Source organism: Stylophora pistillata, chromosome 11 (assembly GCF_964205215.1).
Source record: "Stylophora pistillata chromosome 11, jaStyPist1.2, whole genome shotgun sequence".
Classification (NCBI taxonomy): domain Eukaryota; kingdom Metazoa; phylum Cnidaria; class Anthozoa; order Scleractinia; family Pocilloporidae; genus Stylophora; species Stylophora pistillata.
The window spans coordinates 18,129,224-18,149,274 of NC_142529.1; the positions used below are offsets into that span (position 1 = coordinate 18,129,224).

Genomic DNA, 20,051 nt, shown 5'->3' on the forward strand with positions numbered 1-20,051 from the left:
TAATGGAGTGGGCTGAAAAGAATCAAATGACACTCAATTTGAATAAAACATGGGAAATGCTACTAAAAAGTGGTAGCCTGAAAGTTCCACCAGCTCCTCTCGCTATTGTGGAGCGTAAAACCAAGCTCAAGCTGCTTGGTGTTACTTTCGAGGATGACCCTGTGAACTGGGACTCACATATTAATCACGTGCTTGGTAAGGCCAGCAGTCGTATGTATATTTTAGGAGTTTGTCAGATTTTATGGCTACCCTAAGGAGCAAGTAGATCTGCTCTTCAAAAGCCTAATTATTTCAGTCTTCACATACGCTATCGTGGTGTGGGGTTGCTGTTATTATGATAAATATCTTAAGAGAATAGACCGTCAAACTGTTTGCTAGGGCTTTTAAGTCTGGACATTATTTCAAGAAATATAGTATTTGTGATATTTTAGCCACCAGAGATAGCAAACTATAGATCAAGATCACTTCAAATACCCCTGCACTTGATGATCTTTTACCGCCGAGACGTACTAGGCAATTACGCAGCAGGGGCCATGATTATATATTACCTAGAGTTCGTACTTCACGTTTTAAATCCACTTTTGTAAATAGATGTCTTTTTAGCATTGTCTGCCATTAATAGTTACTTGTATTTTCTATCTTAATCTGTTTTATATTTCATTCTTTGTAAATAATAACACGGTTGATGCATTATTGCTTTTAATAAAGACAATTATTATTATCATTTTTATTATTATTATTTTTTAGTTTATTAAACGTTGAAACTATTTATGGTTTCGTTCAAGTGGAAAAAAATTTTCGATCACAATTAAAAGGACTCCGTGACTTTGAGGATGAAATTTAATACTTTTTCATTTTTCACTTTGATCGATGAATATTTTCATCTTGTGAGAACAGTGCACAGACAATTAAGGGTCAAAGTACGCATGCTCCCTTGCTAGTCAATCAAATTTTCATCCCTCTTCATCCAGGGTCTCATTGACAATTTTGCAAGGGATTAAAAATGGCGTTTTCCGTTTCAAATATCTGTCCTAGTTTGGGATGTATCTGTTTTTATGTTAATAAGTTATGCAAAGTAAAGAACTTTTGAAGTCGTTTACGCTGTTATTAAAATCAAACATGGCGGCCAGATTTTGTTAAGAAAATACTGAGCACTCGCCCGACCAAATCACGCCTGCTCTGCAAGCTACCCATTGACGTAACTCCACAAATAGTAAATAACAGTCTCTTTCTTCACGAGGTAAAACTCATATTCCTAAAGTTACAATCTGTACGTGATAAAATCTCAAATCGCTTTATTGATCTTGATAACTCTGAGATAGTTTAGCTTTAAAAGTCCGTAAGAAAAGGTAAAAAATGTACAAATGATAAAGAGAAACGTGTATAACATCCAGCTAAGTAGCTTATAATGTTCATATGTAGGTAAAAAAAATCCTTCTGAGTTAACTTTGATGTAATGAAATGATTCATCTCTAAAATCACATTTGATAAAAAAATGGTTGAGACTATGATGTCGTTATTATTACTTATCTGCAAGCAAACTATAAATATCTTTAACCCTGAGTTAAAAGAGGTTGAAAAAAAGTAAACGATCTTTTTCTTGTCGTAAAAGCTACTTCTTAATGTTTCAAAACAGCATCGATATAGATTTTATCCACGCAGATCTAACCAAGCGCATAAATTACTGAGTAATATATTAGAAAACTGAATTAAGAGATATAAGGTATGGAAAATAGGATCAACATCACTATGCATGCAAATTACTGTATTTGATGTCTGGACGCGTGGGAAGCAGTTAAAGATGGTATTTCCTCGGTGGAATTCATTTGACTTCAAACAACCAACAATTAATCAGCAAATCACAATCTTAGTAAAAGCAAGGTAGAGGCGAATCTTACATCACTGATCACCTCCGAAGGCGTCCAATTAGAACACGCGATAATCACTATTCACTTATGGGGTGTTTACTTATTCGCCCGAGAGTTTTAAAAAAAGTTTACTGGTCTAATTTTCATTTCAGTTGATGTGGGAGCGCTGCCTTCGGGATTGTCTAAAACTAATTTATTCCAGTGGATATCTCTCCCGGTGTCATTTCCACAACGCAGATATCGATATATTCCGTTGAGATTTGACGAAACAGCACACGTTTTGTCATACCACCAGCCTCCGCCCCTTTTTTGGGCACAATCTGCAGGATCTCTATTCCAGGTACCAAAATCAAAATCTCTGTGAGGACCAAGGGAATCAGAAGAATCATTCGCATCTGTTCCTAAATAAAATAAAGAAGTAGCATAATTTCAAGATCCAGATAGCGCCTTGGAGCCTAAAGATTAATTTTTGACTTAAAAAAAAAAAAAAACAAGCAGACATACAGCACAAAACTTAATTAAAAAAAATAGCGACATGCTGTTTCGATGAAATATGTTTTTTCTGAGCATCACATTGTGCTGATTCGATCTAGCGTCCTGGGTGCTTATTTACTTTTGGTACTTCGGGGTAGGGTGCTCATTCGAGGAGGGCGCTTATTAGGGACAGGGTGCTTAATTCTTTTTAGAGAGGCAGCAAAGCTGGAAAATGGACTTATTGTTCCGAGTGGATCCTTTATTGCTTGAACGACTAGCCAAGCGATCATCGCAAAATTTTTAAGAAGGGATCTTTCGATTACAGGAACAGTGGACTCTCGGCGACATAATAGTTGAGAAACTGAGAGGAAGACCACTTTTTTGTCGTAAGGCTTTGGGCGAGTAATTAATGCAAGATGGGTCAAGGCTGATCTCAATGGACATATACCCTAAAAGTACTAGTTCTATTATTGAAAAAGAACAGGGGCTTTTCTTGCAATAGGGGCACTTATTGGAATGAAGGTGCCTACTGAGTAGGAGCGCTTTGTATAGTGAGGGCGCTTATTTACACATTAAGTTCGAGGGCCTTGGGGGTAATGCTTAAAATTGATTCTACGAGGTAGGGAGAAAAGTCGAGAATTTGATAAAATCCCGCAAGTAAGGTAACTGATCAAATTCTAATATTTTGCTATAGGCGAGTTCAACAACTGTTTTATTGCCAACAGCCTCGGATGCAAACTGTCAACGGAGGAGCATGGGCTTAACAGTGCACGGGCAGAATTAACAGGAAAACATAGTTTAACGGGAATACGTAAGGAAAATAAACATTGTTTCCTGGTTAAGAAGGGGTAAGGGTGGCTAGGGGGGAGGGGGGAGGGCTCTCTTTTGTATGAGGGAAGTAATATATAAAATATAAATCACACGATAAATGGTTAAAAAAAAAAAAAAAAGAACTGGTTTAATTACTTGTAATATTGCCAATGTACAGCCGGTACTCTACCATCTCGGTCCCAATCCCGAACCAGTCATACTCAGCGTGAACAGTTTTGCCAGTAATTGCTCCCAGATCTACTCGAAGCCTGTTATACGTCTTGTTTCGCGTTAGGCGGTGTATCTTGTCCAGGCCAAGCCAAAATTCACCGACCAAATTACCAAAGCCATGTTTGTAGTCATTCCAGGTGCGGTTAAAATCAACGGAGCCATCTAGTCTTTTCTGAAACACTTCCCACCCCCCACCGGCTGTTGTTTGGTCACAATATACATTGAAGGCACCTGAACCATCTGGGTCGATTGCATAAACACCGCTGATCCTTCGGCCGGATTTGTACAGCTCAGCACAGTTTTTAGCTGATCCAAAAATAACAATAAGAGTTAAAATGAATAAATGGTAATAAAGGTATCAACACACATGATCTTAGAGAATCTTACTTACGTCTCGCCAATGTTTTGTTCTCCATGAGAATGTTAACCTCATATCGAAGTTCAGTGATTTCCTTGATTATTTCTTCCAAGCAGACTGTAGTGTTATTTTTACAATCTATTGGGGCTGCACGTGTTGATGGCTTTATTTGAAGAGTCACAGAAAGTGCCAGAAAAAGCATGGCAGAACCTAAAGGAAAGAAAGCTGATCATAAGGTGTAAATTTACTACCTGGGGCAGATCCTGGATCAATAAGAGAGTTCGGATAAAGATCTACCGATTGCATAAATGCAGTCCTGAGAAGAGGATGAAAGAAGAAGAGGAAGGTATTTGAAGGTTGACAATGGTAGATGAAGGTGGATGTAGCTAGGTAGAGGATAGCAGATGAATAAAGATAAAAAAAGGAAATCATTTAAAGAGGATGAATGACAATGAACGTAGATAAAGGTGGATGAAGATAGAAGAGGGTAAATGATGGTCTTTTAAGGCAAAAGGATGGTAGATGAAAGTAGACGACGGTAAAGGAAGGTAGATAAAGGTAAATGATGTTAGATGAAAGAAAATGAAGGAAGACAACGTCAAATTTAGATAAATGAAAGGCGACGAAGGTAGAGGAAGGTCGATAAAGGTAAATGGTGGTAATGGAAGGTGATCAAGGCAAAACTATGGCAGATAAAGAAATAGGAACGTAGATGAAGGTAGATGTAGGTAAATGATTGTCAATTTAGGTTGATAAAGGATTATGAGCGTTAGGAAAGGAAAAACATGGTGAATCAAGGTAGATGATAGATGAAGGTAAGCAATTGTATATATTTGAAGGTAAACTGAACGGTTTAACAAAGGACGATAAAGGGTTATGATGGTGGATAAAAAGTAAATGATAGTAGATAAAAGTACACGAAAGTAAATAGAGGCCGGTGAAGGCAGATGAAGATAAACGATGATAGATGAAGGAAGAGTAGATTAAGATATGTAATGAAGGTACAAGAGAGTACATGATTTAATAACAATAATAATAATAATAATAATAATTATTATTATTATTATTTTTTTCAAAATCAGTAAAAATACAGGATAACCAATTAAATTAAGACAAATTAAGGTATAAATATTAAAACAAGTTTAAAAAGTCTCTAGCTGAGAGAAAAGTCTTGAATCTCTTCGGTATCAACAACTGTTCTACAGAGTAGCAGAATTCATCTTATGTCTGCATTATTTTGCTTCAGCTTCATTAAGCAGAACAGCAAATAAATTGACGATACATGATCGACGTCCTTAATAATAATAATAAATTCTTCCTTAAAAATATTTCACAAAAAGCAGTTCTCTAAGAAAAAAAAAAGAAAAATTCAAGTGGGAACTGAACCGGGGAGCGGCGGACTACGCGTATGACACTCTAACCACTCGGCCACACTGCCTCCCTAATTCAGGGACATAGCCATCATGCATTTTGTAGCAACATGCATGAATTCAATTACATCCTTTAAAATAAAAAAGGACCGGAAAGGATTTTTTTTTATGTGAAAATTTCATCAGTATTTATAGAATAAACAGAACATTACATGGCCGCTTGGGGATATGAATTTTTTCTTCTCGTGCTGAAAGTATCTCTCACGAGTGAGCGCACCGAACGAGTGAGAGATACTTTCAGCACGAGAAGATAAAATTCGTATCCACAAGCGGCCATGTAATTTCCTCTATTTATATACACAGCAAACTGTACGCCAAAAAGCTTTATGTCACATACCTTTTCCTCGTTGAGTTAAACTCGTTGTTATCTTATTTGGGTGCAATTCTTTGTTTTTATGCAGCCATACACAACCGAAAATAAAATGAGAAACTCTGCAGAAATTTTGTGGTGGCAAGCTTTTATAGACTAACTGGACGCCACCTAGCTAATAATCTCTTGTCTCTGCCTAGCCATTCTTCATCGTCGTAGACACCCTTTATGATATCAATATTATCGACGATGACAATGCCGATATCCTCTTAAAATGCTTATTGTGAAGTATCTTACGCGAATTTAAAGACGGCTTGGACGTCAATACCGAGAATGACAATGCCAAAAGTCTCTTGTCTCTGCCTAGTCATTCTGCATCGTCGTAGACATCCTTAAAGTGCCACTATGATCAAAATTTCGCATTGCCTTTTCTTTTCACTTCTGGAAACTAGAAGTAAGAAACAGTTACCATGCCAAGTTTATTCGCAAAATTCTCACGGGAAGTATGATTATTGCAACCTTGTTTTTCGTTTTTGGTCGCCCGCCATTACTCAATTCAAAAATGGCCGAGTGTGGCAAAAAGAGTTGGCACTAGTTGGAGCCGTTCGGAAGTAACGTCATATGCGCAGCTCGACCTAAAAAACGTGGCTAAATTTGTATGCCATTTGAAGAAGAATTCGAGGAAGAATACATCTCATAAAACGCCTAGAATTTCCGCTGTAGAATCTCTCACAACACACGAAGCACGATGCGAAAGTGCGCATATGGCGTCACAGGCCAACTCATGCGTAAAAGCGCCTTTCAGTTTAATCGCCGACTCTCGGTTGCGAGCTGAGTAATGGCGGACGGGTTTTTCAAGAATTTCGGCCAACTATATCAAGGCGTATTTCGTTTCCATCGACCTGAAAACTATCGCATAGTATAATTCTAACCATATTAACTTGATTGGCGATAAAAAATGTCAAAACCAGAGACAAAAATTTTCGTCGTAGTGGCACTTTATCAATATTATCGAGAATGAGAATTCCGATACCCCTTGAAAATGTTTATTGTGAAATACCTAAAAGATTACATGAATGTAAAGACGGTTTGGAGGTCATGTCAGATCTTTCGCAACACTCGCAATGCCATAATCGTATCACGGCATAGCAATATATAAAATGAATCAGACTTCAATGACCGTTATAGGGCAGTGACATCATTAATCCATCCATCAATGAATCATTCCGATGGATTGGTCGATATATCGATCGATACTTCAATTTCTGACGTAACGATATAGCTTGTTCTCATTACCAGAAACATCTGACAGAGCTGGTAAATTCGTATATTCAATTTCACGAGCACGTATCATAATCCTGCTTTGCACGCCTATGACGTCGGCCAACAAATGGCCTTGAGACTGACTGACGCGTCCCTCCGCGATTTATCGCAAAGTTCCTGTTTTGATTTGCTGCGAATTTTGAGATGTCCAATTAAGACGTGTTTTTTCCGTTCCATCCTGATTAAGAAAGACCTTTAGGAGCGTTGATTAAGAAAAAAAAGCTTTATGGAAGGATACTCGATTTGCAAAGCAATAAAAAAGGACGAAAAGAGCTTTCCATTAAACAATATACAATTCCCAGACGCGATACCGATAAGGGCAGGAAGGTGAAACCTGATTCAGTTTGCGGACTTTAGTGGGACTTCGCAATTTCAGAACATTCTTTGGTCTGGTAAATATAATTTTTAAATGTTGATTTGTCTTCTTCAACAGAATATTTCGATTTAAATCTTACTAACTTTCAGAATTTTCAAGACAACACAACATATCTACAGTAGTGGACATCGATTCAAGCGCGGTGAATTCATTTCGCGGATCGCCTATAAGCAAGAAATTCTGACTTTTTCGCTTCTATAAAAAGGTAAAATGCTTATTGTGAAATACTTAATTTGTCTTTGAGGTATTGTGCAACAGAATACTTTGATTTAAATCTTACAACTTTCAGAATTTCCAAGATCGATTAAGGAAGGTGAATCTATTGTGCGGACCGCCAGTACGGAAGGAATTCTGACTTTTTGGCTTGTAAATAACATATTCGGTATTTCTTTGAATGTAGCATTTTGTCTTGAAATATTTCTTCGTCATTTATACCTTGCTGTTTAGTTCTAGTATTTTCGATTGAAACGCAACACCTTTGAAAGATTTCAAAGCCGTCATTTTTCTCAACATTTTCTACTCTGCATTGTTCATAATATTCCGACGATAGACTTCCAGCCGTTTCACGCTTTAAAGGGACACTGTCACGGATTGATATGCGCAGGGACATACACTTTCTCCGAGACTTGTCACGCTCGACGGCCATCATTTAAATATCAGTGAATCGAATAATTCTGCATATATTTTGCATTTAAATCAAGTTTATCCAAAGCAAATGTTCCGGAAAGTGAATTTCTTTTACTGAGGAACTTTCGGTGATCTTTTGTAAATGTAAAAGTGCTTGTACGACGAAGCGCAAAGAAAATAGTTCTCGTGGGTGCCCGTGCAAAGGGACTCATGCCGAGAAATCGACGACAGTCAGCGGTTGATGTCGTGGGCGCTGCATATGCTAATGAGGGACTTTCACTTCTCAATTTCCACTTCAAAAATGCTTCTAATGGGGGTCTATGACACATTTTCAATTGAAATTAGCGTTTTTACAAATAAAGGATTACCATGTTTCGGAAGTCAAAGGACTTTAAAGATATTATTGAGCAACAGGAAAATGTAATTAACTAGAATTATGCACACATGCAAAATTCGTAAGATCGGAATCAAATTTAGCACACTTCATACGATGAACAGCTTCAGAACAGCTTCAGAACAGCGGAGATCGGCTAAAAATCTAGGTTACAAAGCCCTTCAAAGATGGCGACTATTTTACTTGTGAGTTTCAAGACAAATCAAATTCGACTAATTTTTTTGCTTACACAAGCGCTCGTTTCCCCAAAGAGGTCTATACCTGGAAAAGCATGAGATACGGCATTTTGTCAGCTATTTCGGCCGAACTCTAGGTTTTTGAGCTTCTTCGGTGCGCGTGCTTTACGCGATTTAGTTATAAGGAAGCACAGGATATAAGCAAGTAACTTTCTCTATACTGCAAATAGAATATCGAACAGCCAGACGCTGCATACCCTTTCCTTGTTGATTGCCCCTCATTGTAATTCTTCGGGTGTTGTACGTTTGCAGTGTTATTCACAAAGGCTGCAAAAAGATAGAGATAATCTCATGGTGACGACAGGTAAGAAAGTTCACAAGACTCTTCAGAAAAAGTATAGTGGTAAGGTTTTTTTCCGGAATGTTTTTTCTCGAACCAGTGCCTCCCAGTTAGATGTGTTGGGCGCTACTAACAACTGAGCTGCAAAGCGACATTAGATCATTTTATGTCATTACCAGTTGTGCCATATATATCCTTCCACGGGAAGAACCCTCTTAAATCGGTTTCGGTCCCAACGTGTGGCTTTGCGTATTTGGGAGGCACGGGTTTGAATCTCGTCGAAGACTGAAAATTTCTTTTAGGATTTTTCTTATGCTATTAAAATAGCACCCTACCATCGAGGATAATGGCTTTCTTTGATTTTAATCCAGGGATCAAATGAAATATTTTTCATTGCCAAACACTACTCATTTGCATAGTAAATTTAACTGCTTGCGGAAAACGTAGTCTAAATCCAGATGTTTTCAAAGGCCCATCTGATCAGTTGACAACACTTAATGCGACGAAAGTATCATGTTATCTGCAAACACCTTACGCATCTCCGTCATGACGAAGATTACTCTGAAATTACGCAAAATAACTACTAATGTAGTTTTAATGCAACATGAAAACACAGCCACCAATTGTTTCATCGATTAAATTAGCTCTCACAATTGAAACAACAAATGATTTACAACTAAATTAATTAAACAACTGGTCTTCATCTATCTGCCATTAAGCAGATGCCAAAAACTATTTGAGGATCTCGAGCTTGATTCTATAGAGTTGTCGTCCGTTGAGACGTTTCAAAAGAAACCTTTATTCTCGTCATTTGATTATTAGCTTTGAAAAACAAAAGCACATATCTTGGACTACATTTATGCCATGGCACATGGAAATAAAAGTGAACTGGACTGTAACGACAGTCAGAGGACCATGCAATCATACCATCAATCAAGCAATTAATCAGTCAATCAAGCGATCCATACACTATCAGTTTTTGAGGTCAGAGCATTTTATGAACTAACTTTCACATACATCTTTCACTTGACAGTCGAGGAACAGGACTTAGTCTTTCTAGTGGGTTTTATCTAAGTTTAAGATAGCTCGCCAAGATTGGAATCAGAAGAATAAGGAATACATATGCAATATGTGATTTTAAAAAGTCAACATTACAGAGCGATACGTCAGTAGCTCGATGCAGTACTGTATTAGGACTGAAAGAAATGCAACAATTCAATTCACAAGCGGCATTATTCATTACCGTATGGAAATCTAAAATGCTTATACTGAGACCACCAATTTAATGCTAAACAACTCTGCACCTTGACGCAGTGTTTTATGAAAAGCTATACTATCGGCAAAGCAATCATTAAGAGATGTCCATTGTTAATAAAAGTTTGTAAACAACTCTTATTGTATTTAAAACAGCTACATCTCACTTACCTACTACTCTTTGATTGCGTGGTATTACATGCAGCGTTTTCCAGAAAAATCGCAAAAATCAATTTTACGGCGTGAGGACCGACAAAAAGAAAGAAAGAGAACAAAAAGAAGAAACTCGTAAGAAAATATCACCTAGTAAATTTTACCAAAACAGATCGTAAATGCTAAGCGCACTCGCCTAATAAGGAATACATATGCAATTACCTTTAAACAACCTCGTTTGCACTCTGTACAAGAACTGAAAAAAGTGCATATGCTGTTGTTTTATGTACCGAAGAAATACACACCTTCCATAAATAACAGACCTATTTTGCTGTCAAATTGTGAGACGCAACAAGATATTTTTTATCTCTAGAGACAGAGCTTAACGCTTTGATTATATCAACAATGCCATGGGTGAAAGTCATGAAGACTTTGATTCTCAATGTTTTAGATGGTTGTTGGTCTGTCACATCCAAATTCTTGCCGAACGAAGTTCTGCGAAATATATTTTAAGAATAATCTATTCAATTTCAAACTTAAGCAGGGAAAGTTAACGATTTGTTAGACTAGACACTTTTTGTGGCAGTGATAGAAAACATTATTTACTGGATAAGTACACGTTTGCTCGAGAACATGCAAGTTCGTGAGAACTGCGTATAGTGTACTATAAGAGTTTAGGATAGGTTATCGATGTCAGTCTTGACATCCACGATTAAATAGTGAAAGTGTCAGGTAATTAATCTTCAGAGCTACAGAACAAAGGATTGTTTTATCTTTCTTGCTCTTTGATATATTGATCGTAGTATTTTCACAGCACATCAATGGCCTCCAAATGATGGATTTCCCTTCGTTAGACGCATGAATGGCGCTCAATACTATTAAGTTTCGCACAAGGAATCCCACATTCAAAATCTCAGAACATTATGTCTCAGTATACGCATAAATTTTTATTGACTCGTGAGCAGACGGGAAGCAACCATTTTAAACCATTAATCCATTAATGCAAAAAATAAAAATAAATGAAGTTATGGGAATCTAAAAAGAATATGCGCGTCAGGAGGATAGATAATAATATCGCTTCAAATTGAATAATCTCAGTCTTCTATTTATTCGTAAGATTTATATCAAAACTCGTCTCGCGAAGTTTATAACATGTGTTCCTTTTTTTTTAAATTACATGTACCCATTAAAATTGACACCAGTATCATTCTCTGTGTTATTGTAAGGTATCGATCCATCAAAGAATTGCATGTACAAAGGATATGTCTTGTATGATACAGGAAGGAACAGCAGTTCTCTTATTATAGAAATGTTGTCAGCTTTCAAGACTGCACAACAAGAACGGAATTAGAAAATTGTGAAACTCATAGAGATAGAAAGGTTAATTGTAAATTCAGGAGTTTGGTAACAATCTGATTATGAGATATCTTTTTAGACGCACGAAAGCGATTTTGGGTATAATGAGCTCAAATTAAGACCAGTAAAAAACTCAACATCGTTGAAAATCGGTGTCGAAAGCTCGCTTTAGTTTGGAAGACATAACGTTTCCTTAATTTTACATTGATAGTCGGTTTTGCCCGACAAGTCCGTTAATGGCGAACTTTTGGTCAAATGCAGTCCTCAGACTTTGTAAAGCAGAAAGAGGTCTCCTTGAAAAGCTCTCAAAAGTCTAAAGTCGTGTGCATAGCGACAATCTGACAATTCACCTCCAAGCAAAGGGGAAAAAGAGTAGACGAAAACATCTTCTGTTTCAAGCCATGTGAAATTTAAATGTTCTACGCCTAAGACAGAAAATGATATTCCACTTAAGAACGTTTGAAATGATTCGGTACACTGTGGTGGTGACAATGGGTTCTTTTTCTTTAGCAATATATTTATGGTTTCATGCTTGAACATTTACCTAGGATATAAAGGGTAAATTAACCAGACGCTTTCACACACAAAAAAAAATATTGATCGATCCATTGATAGATTGACCTCCTGAAGGACTGAATGAATAACTAGGTTAAGCATGTTAGTGGTCAGTCTTTCATTTTTAACAGTTTGAGGCATCCACTCATAAATAGTGTTCATAAATAGCTGCGAAGTAATTATTTTCCTCCACCAAACAATTTGATGCAATTTCTTTCAAAACTAAACTCAACGATGACGTGTAAAACACGAGATCGACAAAGACCTGACAGCATCCGCTTAAGGGAGAAAGAAAGGTGGAGAAATGTCGTCTACAGGAAAAAAATTCTTTCTAATGATTTTAACAGCTGTAGGCACCGTAACTGTTTGAGTGAGATAATGCATGATTTGATTGATGGATTGTTAGAAACTGATTGAGCTAGCAAAGGTTAGATTCCCCGGAAAATTGCCAACATTTTATCTCTTACCTTTTTCCCGAGTTATATTTAAGGTAAAAAGGTGTGGAATTTCGGTGCTTAATTTCTTTTATTGATTAACGCACAAAGTCGCCTTTAGATTCCTTTAATTTCATTTCTTTAGTTCTCGTTAATAGGGCGACATTGCTTCCCGTTTGCTCACGAGACAGTAAAGATATATGCTCACTGAGGCATAACTTTCTGAGTTTTAAGGCACCAAGGATTCCTTTATTGATTCCAGTATCTGAGAAAGAGCAAACATTTTGGTTTGTGACGTCTGCATTAAGGAGTTCCTGATAAAGGAACGGACTAGGTTAAGAATGATGACATTTCCATCAAGCTGTTATGCGGAGTGTGAAGGAGGCAATTTAAAAGATAATTCGATAATTGATCGAATGCACCCAGTATGAAGTACAGTCCTATTAGATTTGATAGAACCGTACCAAAATAATTTCTCCAAAGAGTTCCTTTTAATTTCTTTTTTCTTTTTGACGGTCCTCCCTGAAAACAAAAACAAAAAAAAGTTTAATTTCTTTGGCGTTTTAAGATAAAACTGGATACACTACCCGGCAATCAATAAGTAGAAGCTAAGTGACTCTTGGCTGTTTTGAAATCAACTTGCAAATTATGTACAAACTTACGCAATCACTGAGCATTGATCCAAATTATTACTTTTTCAAATGTAGAACTTTTCGTAAAACATTGTGTCAGTGTCCAGAACTACTGAATATTACATGCCTCAGTTCCGATCGTGTCTTAAATACATTCTAATGACCACTACAATGTGGCATGAACTGAGGTATCCCTTCTATACGATGCTGCATACTGGGGTATAGCTGTCATCAGTCATCAACACACATAAAACATATTTTTTACTTATCTCTCTTATTCCAATCTTCGCGAACTATCTTAATCGCAAATAAAACCCGTCAGGTAGACTCCTTCCTGTTATTTAACGGTAGTTTGGAAAAGCCGGAGGCCGGAATTCCACCGGAATATTTCAACGTCTGTTTTTTTCATTCAAAACGACTACCTTCGCGGTAGTTTGGAAAAGCCGGAGGCCGGCATTCCGCCGGAATATTTCAACTCCGATGATTTTCCGAAGAGCGTCGAGCTCCGAATATACTTCGATGATTAACCGGAAACTATCCGAGGGTCTCCGAAGCTACCCGGAGATTCTCGAGGAACAATCGAACCCCCGGCTTCATTTGTTTTTTTATCGACTTTCTTATCTTATCTTTTGTTTATTTTTAATTATTAACTTATCTACTTTTTAACGGCCGTGAAACTAAATAATAAACAGCAAATCATTCGTCATTATATGTTAACATGGTCAGCGTCCCTTTAATCAAGATCTCGATTATTCATTAAAAGGGTACAAAGAAAATATAGCAATGCCTAAGTCAGTCTGCCATTTATTCAATTACAATTCTGGGAAAGCGCTGCTTAACGTAAGTTATAAGCTCTTCCGTTAGAGATAGGCCTCCCTTAGTTCTCCTCAACAGACCTTGCAAGTGGCCTGTGTGGAACCAGGGACGACGTGTGCACAGACATGCTATGTTAATATGGTAGTATCTTATTTGTGCTCTGCCTAACTTCCAACATTTAAGAGTCTTTATGAAAGCTCCCTTCACATCCGTTACATTTTGAGATGTTTCCTTTTAGCTTCATTAAAAAGAAAGGATTAGGAGATTCAGGAATGATGGGTTTCGGCGGTAAAGGATAATCTTTGGTTAATCTTCGAGTATATTCGGAGCTCGTACGCTCTTCGGAGAGGTAAGCTGGAAACGTTGAGACAATTTAAGTTAGATTGTGTGACAAGTTAGAAAGATAAGTGATTGCGTGGTGACAACTTTTCGCTTGTGGTTTCAGTGTCGGTAATGGGATCAGTTAACCGGTCCATTTGTTAGCTGATATCGTTATCCAGGTGTTAGGGTGTGCCGCACGTACTGATAAGATAAAACCTGCCAAGATGTTTTGGTTGCTTTTTTCTATCCAGAAGGATAGAGACGTGATCTGTGAGTATAGTAACTAAGTGAAGAATAAAACCGTGAAGTTTGCGAAGAAAAGCCTGGTGTTTTTTTGGCTTTCGCAATAGAAAACCTGCAAGGTTTGTTGAGGAGGAAGAGGGATGCTTGTCTTTAACAGAAGAGCTTATCGCTTTTGTTAAGCAGTGCTTTCCCGAAATTAAAATTGTGTAAACGGCAGACTGACTAAGGCATTGCTATATTTTCTTTCTACCCTTTTAGTGAATAATTGAGATCTTGATTAAGGGGACGCTGACCATGTTAACCTATAATTTGACGAATGATTTGCTGTTTATTATTTAGTTTCACCGCCGTTAAAAAAATAGATAAGTTAATAATCAAAAATAAACAAAAGATGAGAGAAGAAAGTCGATAAAAACCAAATGAAGCCGAGGGTTCGATTGTTCCTCGAGGATCTTCAGGTAACTTCGGAGACCCTCGGAAAGTTTTCGGTTAATCATCGAAGTATATTCGGAGCTCGACGCTCTTCGGAAAATCATCGGAGTTGTTTTGATTGAAAAAAACAGACGGTGAAATATTCCGGCGGAATTCCGGATTCCGGCTTTTCCAGACTACCGTTAAAAAAAATAGATAAGTTAATAATTAAAAATAAACAAAAGATGAGATAAAAAACAAATGAAGCCGGGGGGTTCGATTGTTCCTCAAGGATCTCCGGGTAACTTCGGAGACCCTCGGATAGTTTTCGGTTAATCATCGAAGTATATTCGGAACTCGACGCTCTTCGGAAAATCATCGGAGTTGTTTCGAAATAAAAAGACAGACGTTGAAATATTCCGGCGGAATTCCGGATTCCGGTTTTTCCAGACTACCTTATTTAACAGTCAAGTGAACGAGTTCGTCAAATACGCTGACCTTGCTGATCGATAGATGGATCGATTGATTGACTGATTGATTGATGGTGTGATTGCACGTCTCTCTTACTGTCATTGCAGTTCAGTGCATCTTAATTTGAGTATGCCATGACCTACATGTAGTCATAAGATATGTGCTCTCGCCTTATCAAGGCTAATAACAAAAATGGCAGGTCTTAAAGTTTCTTTTGAAACATCGTAACGGACGATAACTCTCTAGAATCAAACACGAGATCCTCAAAGAGCTTATGAATATAGTTTATATCCGACCACTTGCAGCCCAGAGGTTGAATCACGGGTGCAGTGTAAGGTTGAGAACAGACCTCAGCATATCAGGCGCCTCAGGCGGCCGCTTCAGTCTATCGATCACGCCTTCCCACCCATCCCAACCCAGGTGAGGACATCCATCACACAGTAATCTCGTGTGTGGGAAATTAACGTCTCCTACCCCAACCCTGCAGGAGACGGGACCTCCATTTATTCGTCCCTATCCGAGAAGACTAGAATATCTAACCATTTCTTGATGCTATAGAAAGGTAGCAAATTCTTCTCAATTATTTTAAGACCTTGAGTGTTGGTCCGGCTGGGGCTCGAACCCTCGACCTCCCGCACAACAGTCCAGTGCACTATCCATTGAGCTAACCGGGAGGTGGTATCTGCTTAATGGCGGGAAGGTGAAGACAAGCTGTTTAATAGTTGTAAATCATTTCTTTTAATTTTGTGAGCTAATGCAATCGATTAAACAATTGATGAATTTGTAGCTCGTCAGAGTAATTTGAGAGGAGCAAACTCAGTTTATAGCTATGGCACGATATGCATAAGGTGTTTGTTATAGTCTCATAATACTTTGCACTTCCAAGTTTGAAAGAAAGTAAAATTTCCTGAAATGGTCCCTCGGTGAATGATTTTACGAAGAAAAGCTCCCAAGATTGTGAAACGCGTAATTTTCCATCTTCTTTTTCCTAGGAGCGAAGAAAAGGACCTGTCCACCTTCTCTATCTCCGATGTGGCAGCCTGATCAGATTACCTACCGTACGTCTAAATCCTCTCCCTCGATACCTGATATAAATTACAGACTGATTCAGCTTGTGACATGAACTTGATTTAATTTGTGTTGAGCTTTGCTAACTCGCACAGCTTCAGGTGACCTGGAAAATAACCATTTTTGCAAGATTGATTGATTGTCATTTGCTAAGCCACTAGGAAAATCGCTCCTGAAAACAGGCCGATGTTTGTCGTCTTTAGTCAAGAGTTTGTAATCTATAGATGAATGATAGCAAATGAGACTATTTCTTTGATTCAACAATAATTTTTAAGACTGTTAATCGCCCCTGGTCATGCAATAATGAATACATTTCAAGGAACATATTTACATAGCAATATCATAGCTATTCATGCAACTGGCGGAAGGAAATCAATCATTTGTAGGCCAGGGACGTATTTTGCAATGGCTACACTAAGATATTGAACAGTTGGAAATATTTAACGAAAGGAATTATTTTCATTAAGTTGCCTTGCATATCGGTTCTTAACACCACACAAAAGTACGCCTTATTATATCATTTCAGATATATAAGATTAACATATCCTACGCCTGATAAGGAACAATATCCCAATTTCTGTTTCTACGCTGTATGCAGTTCTCACGTGCTTGCATGATGTATTCAGACAAAGGTCAGCCCTAACGATTTCTTGTTATCCAATTAGGAATTTCATCTTTTCTTAAAAAAATCGTGTTATTCAATTAAGCATTTCTTCATTTACTGCCACGGATAAGCAGTTTTAAACGGGACCCTCGTGATGGCTGTTCTCCTTAAAATTGACACCATTAGTGCTGTCTCTGGATATAAGGGAAGGAATTGACTATTATGACATTTGTGCATAAAACTACACGCAAGGAGCAGTAGGTGCAGTCCTCGCACCCTATATAAGAACTTATCACCAAGATCGTCGTCAATAAACTATTTTTTCGCACTGAGGTGCGTGCATCCAAAGAATTACACCAAAAGAATTACAATTCGATACTCACAAGGAGCAGGTATGTAACATCTGACTGCTTGGTATGCAATTTGCAGTTTATCACGAAAGTTCTACACTTACGCGCTTAGATCTTATTCATTTGTACTTTTTCAAACAAAGCGCTTTCCGTGAAACGTTTACCCCATTTACTGCTACAGCTGTTCATTTCTGAGTTGCTTAGTCTTACCAACTTTTACCCCATAAGGTTTACACGCTACACTCAGTAATTTTGCAAACAGCAAGAATATCCCAGTATATATCATCACTTGCACGGGAGAGAAGTCGAACTCTGAACGTTTCGGAACGTTTTTCGATGGTATTTCAGAATAAAGAACGCCCAGTTTATCTGGCATATTCCAAGCTCGCGGTAGCCTATAACTTTCTTTTCTACTCAGTGTTCTGTGAACTTCGCTTTTCCAAACTACTGTGTCTCAGTTTTAGATTCCTTTTTTTTCGGGAAGATGGAAATAGCAAGTCAATGTCGAGTCAATGAAAAGCTAGGTCAAAAAATATATACAATTTATAAAAATGGGTTCCCTAAAAATTATGATGATAATGTTTACCTGATTCAAATTTTGACCGGTCTAAGATTTTAAGAACGAATGCTTCAGTCCTTTGAGTCCTTGCAGTTAGATTTTCAACTGATCAAATAGGCCTTTCAAACTCTCTGGATTTATGTCCTAGCTCTTAACAAGCAGATAGATTTACAATACAAAGGTGAAGCTGGGGCTCTTCAAGATAGACTTCATTTTTTTTTTTAAATCAACCAATCCTATACAAATGAATAAAGGCTGATAGTTTCGAAAGAAACTGTTTGGGGATGCGTCGGTGGGAGTAACGAAATAATTTGGATATATCAACAAAGTTGAAATGGTAAATTGGCCACCGTAACGATTACAAAAGCTGCCGTTTCGAGCGTTAGCCCTTCGTCGGTGCGAATGGAGAAACTTTGACGTCTAAAAAGGATAAAGAATTGTCAGAAATTTCCCAGGTATAAACAGGGCCGGGTGAAAAGAATTGACTGCGGTTATGAATTGAGTGAGCTCCTCTTTGGTAGAGGAGGTAGCACCGATACAGTCGCCGATGTAGCGACCGTAGAGTTCAGGTTTGGACCCGTTGTATTGGCTGAAAAATGGATGTTCGACAAAACCTACAAAAAGAATGGCATAGCTAGGTCCCATTTTGGTGCCCATGGCTACACCATTGATCGACATTCAGCACTACAAACGTCGCATAAGGAAGATTCCGACCGCATTCCATTCACTCTCACGTTTCACCCTCACAACCACTCAGTTAAATCCATCATTCTTAAAAACTTTAAATTACTTCAAAACGATCCAGAGACAAGCACTATCTTTTCGCAGCCTCCGCTCAATTCATTCAAACGCGACAAAAACATAAGCAATTTTTTGGTCAGAAGTTCTTTTCAGACTAATGACCAACCAGGCACTTTTAAATGCGCTCGTGCACGATGCAAAACTTGTCCTTTCATTAACAACACTGATAAAATATCGGGACCTAAACGATCCATTAAGATCACCGATCACTTCACGTGCACCTCAGCCAATGTAATCTACTACATAAGTTGCACTTATTGCAAAAAGATATACATCGGCGAAACAGGCAGAAGACTAGGTGACCGATTCCGAGAACACCTTCGAGACGTGGAAAGGAATGACAAGGACACATCGAAACCAGTCGCTAGACATTTTAATTTACCTAATCACTCTAAGCAACATATGGCAATCTGCGGTCTTTCCTTACACTTAGGTAGCACGGAAAGCCGTAAAAATCTTGAATAAAAGCTCATCTTTCAAACTGGCAGTCTAAATCCCACAGGGATCAACGAACGCTTTTCATTCCACTAATTTATTCGTGTTTTTCTCGTTGCCATGCTCCCACCAATAACGTAGCTACCTTTTCTGCCTTCTAAAAGCACACAAAACCCACAATTCCTCTATTCGCTCCGACGAGGGGCTAACGCTCGAAACGTCAGCTTTTATAATCGTTATGGTGGCCAATTTACCATTTCAACTTTGTTGATATATCCAAATTATTTCGTTACTCCCACCGACACAGCCCCAAACAGTTTCTTTCGAAACTATGAGCCTTTATTCATTAGTACTTGAAAGACTTTGGCGCCGACGAGAACGATTACGATAGAAAGACATGGGAATTACTGTCGAAGGTGATGCAGGCATTTTTGGAATTTGTACGATACCAGCACGAGGATGACATTCCCCCTTGTAAGAAACGCCTACTATTCGCGGATCAAAAGTCCACGCCCACACGTGATTGAAAGCCCGCTTCTATAAAACCCTGCCACTACATACTATTTTTTTACTATTTGATATCTAGACTGCACACGAGACAGAACGATGCCTTCTGCCATTAGAACTCGCCCTTGCTCTACAGCTTGTGAACTCATTTGTATGCTTTACGATTTGAGAACAGAAGCGAACGCAGGAGATTTAGACTATAACTTAAATAACATGAAATAATTGGCAGAAATACGAGAAGCTCCTACACTAGAGATCAAACAAGCTCAAACTGAAGTGTTTGACGCCTTCTCAAACTACCTTAAAGTGATTAAAGCTTCAACTAAACCGCTCGCTGTGACCAAAGACTTGGAGGAGTACCCTG

At 38.1% G+C, this 20,051-nt stretch overlaps 1 protein-coding gene and 1 long non-coding RNA gene across 3 annotated transcripts; one reads left to right on the forward strand and one right to left on the reverse strand.

Moving 5' to 3' along the window:
* Positions 1–1,278: 1,278 nt before the first annotated feature.
* LOC111340320 (angiopoietin-related protein 7) lies at positions 1,279–10,360 on the reverse strand. Of its 2 annotated transcripts, XM_088739335.1 has the most exons (5): positions 10,143–10,360; positions 8,635–8,704; positions 3,775–3,951; positions 3,309–3,689; positions 1,279–2,269 (listed from the first exon to the last, which is right to left on the reverse strand). In XM_088739335.1, the coding sequence occupies exons 2-5, from the start codon at positions 8,657–8,659 to the stop codon at positions 1,986–1,988; spliced, it is 867 nt and encodes a 288-aa protein (XP_088595461.1). In that variant the 5' UTR covers positions 8,660–8,704; positions 10,143–10,360; the 3' UTR covers positions 1,279–1,985. The 2 variants fall into 2 exon arrangements, with proteins under 2 accessions (XP_088595461.1, XP_088595462.1); XM_088739336.1 differs by lacking the exon at positions 8,635–8,704.
* On the forward strand, positions 6,996–18,440 carry LOC111340347 (uncharacterized). The gene is made up of 4 exons (XR_002695743.2): positions 6,996–7,196; positions 7,270–7,385; positions 8,690–8,741; positions 16,356–18,440. It is a non-coding gene; the product is annotated as an uncharacterized LOC111340347 (long non-coding RNA).
* Positions 18,441–20,051: the final 1,611 nt, after the last annotated feature.

Bases quoted from the DNA above. Each gene is read 5' to 3' on its own strand.
- LOC111340320 (XM_088739335.1), bottom strand. From the start codon at position 8,659: ATGAGGGGCAATCAACAAGGAAAGG. The intron at 3,952-8,634 runs GTATGCAGCGTC...TCTTTCCTTTAG, and splicing joins GGGCAATCAACAAGGAAAGG to GTTCTGCCATGCTTTTTCTG. The intron at 2,270-3,308 runs GTAATTAAACCA...TATTTTATTTAG, and splicing joins GTACATTGGCAATATTACAA to GAACAGATGCGAATGATTCT.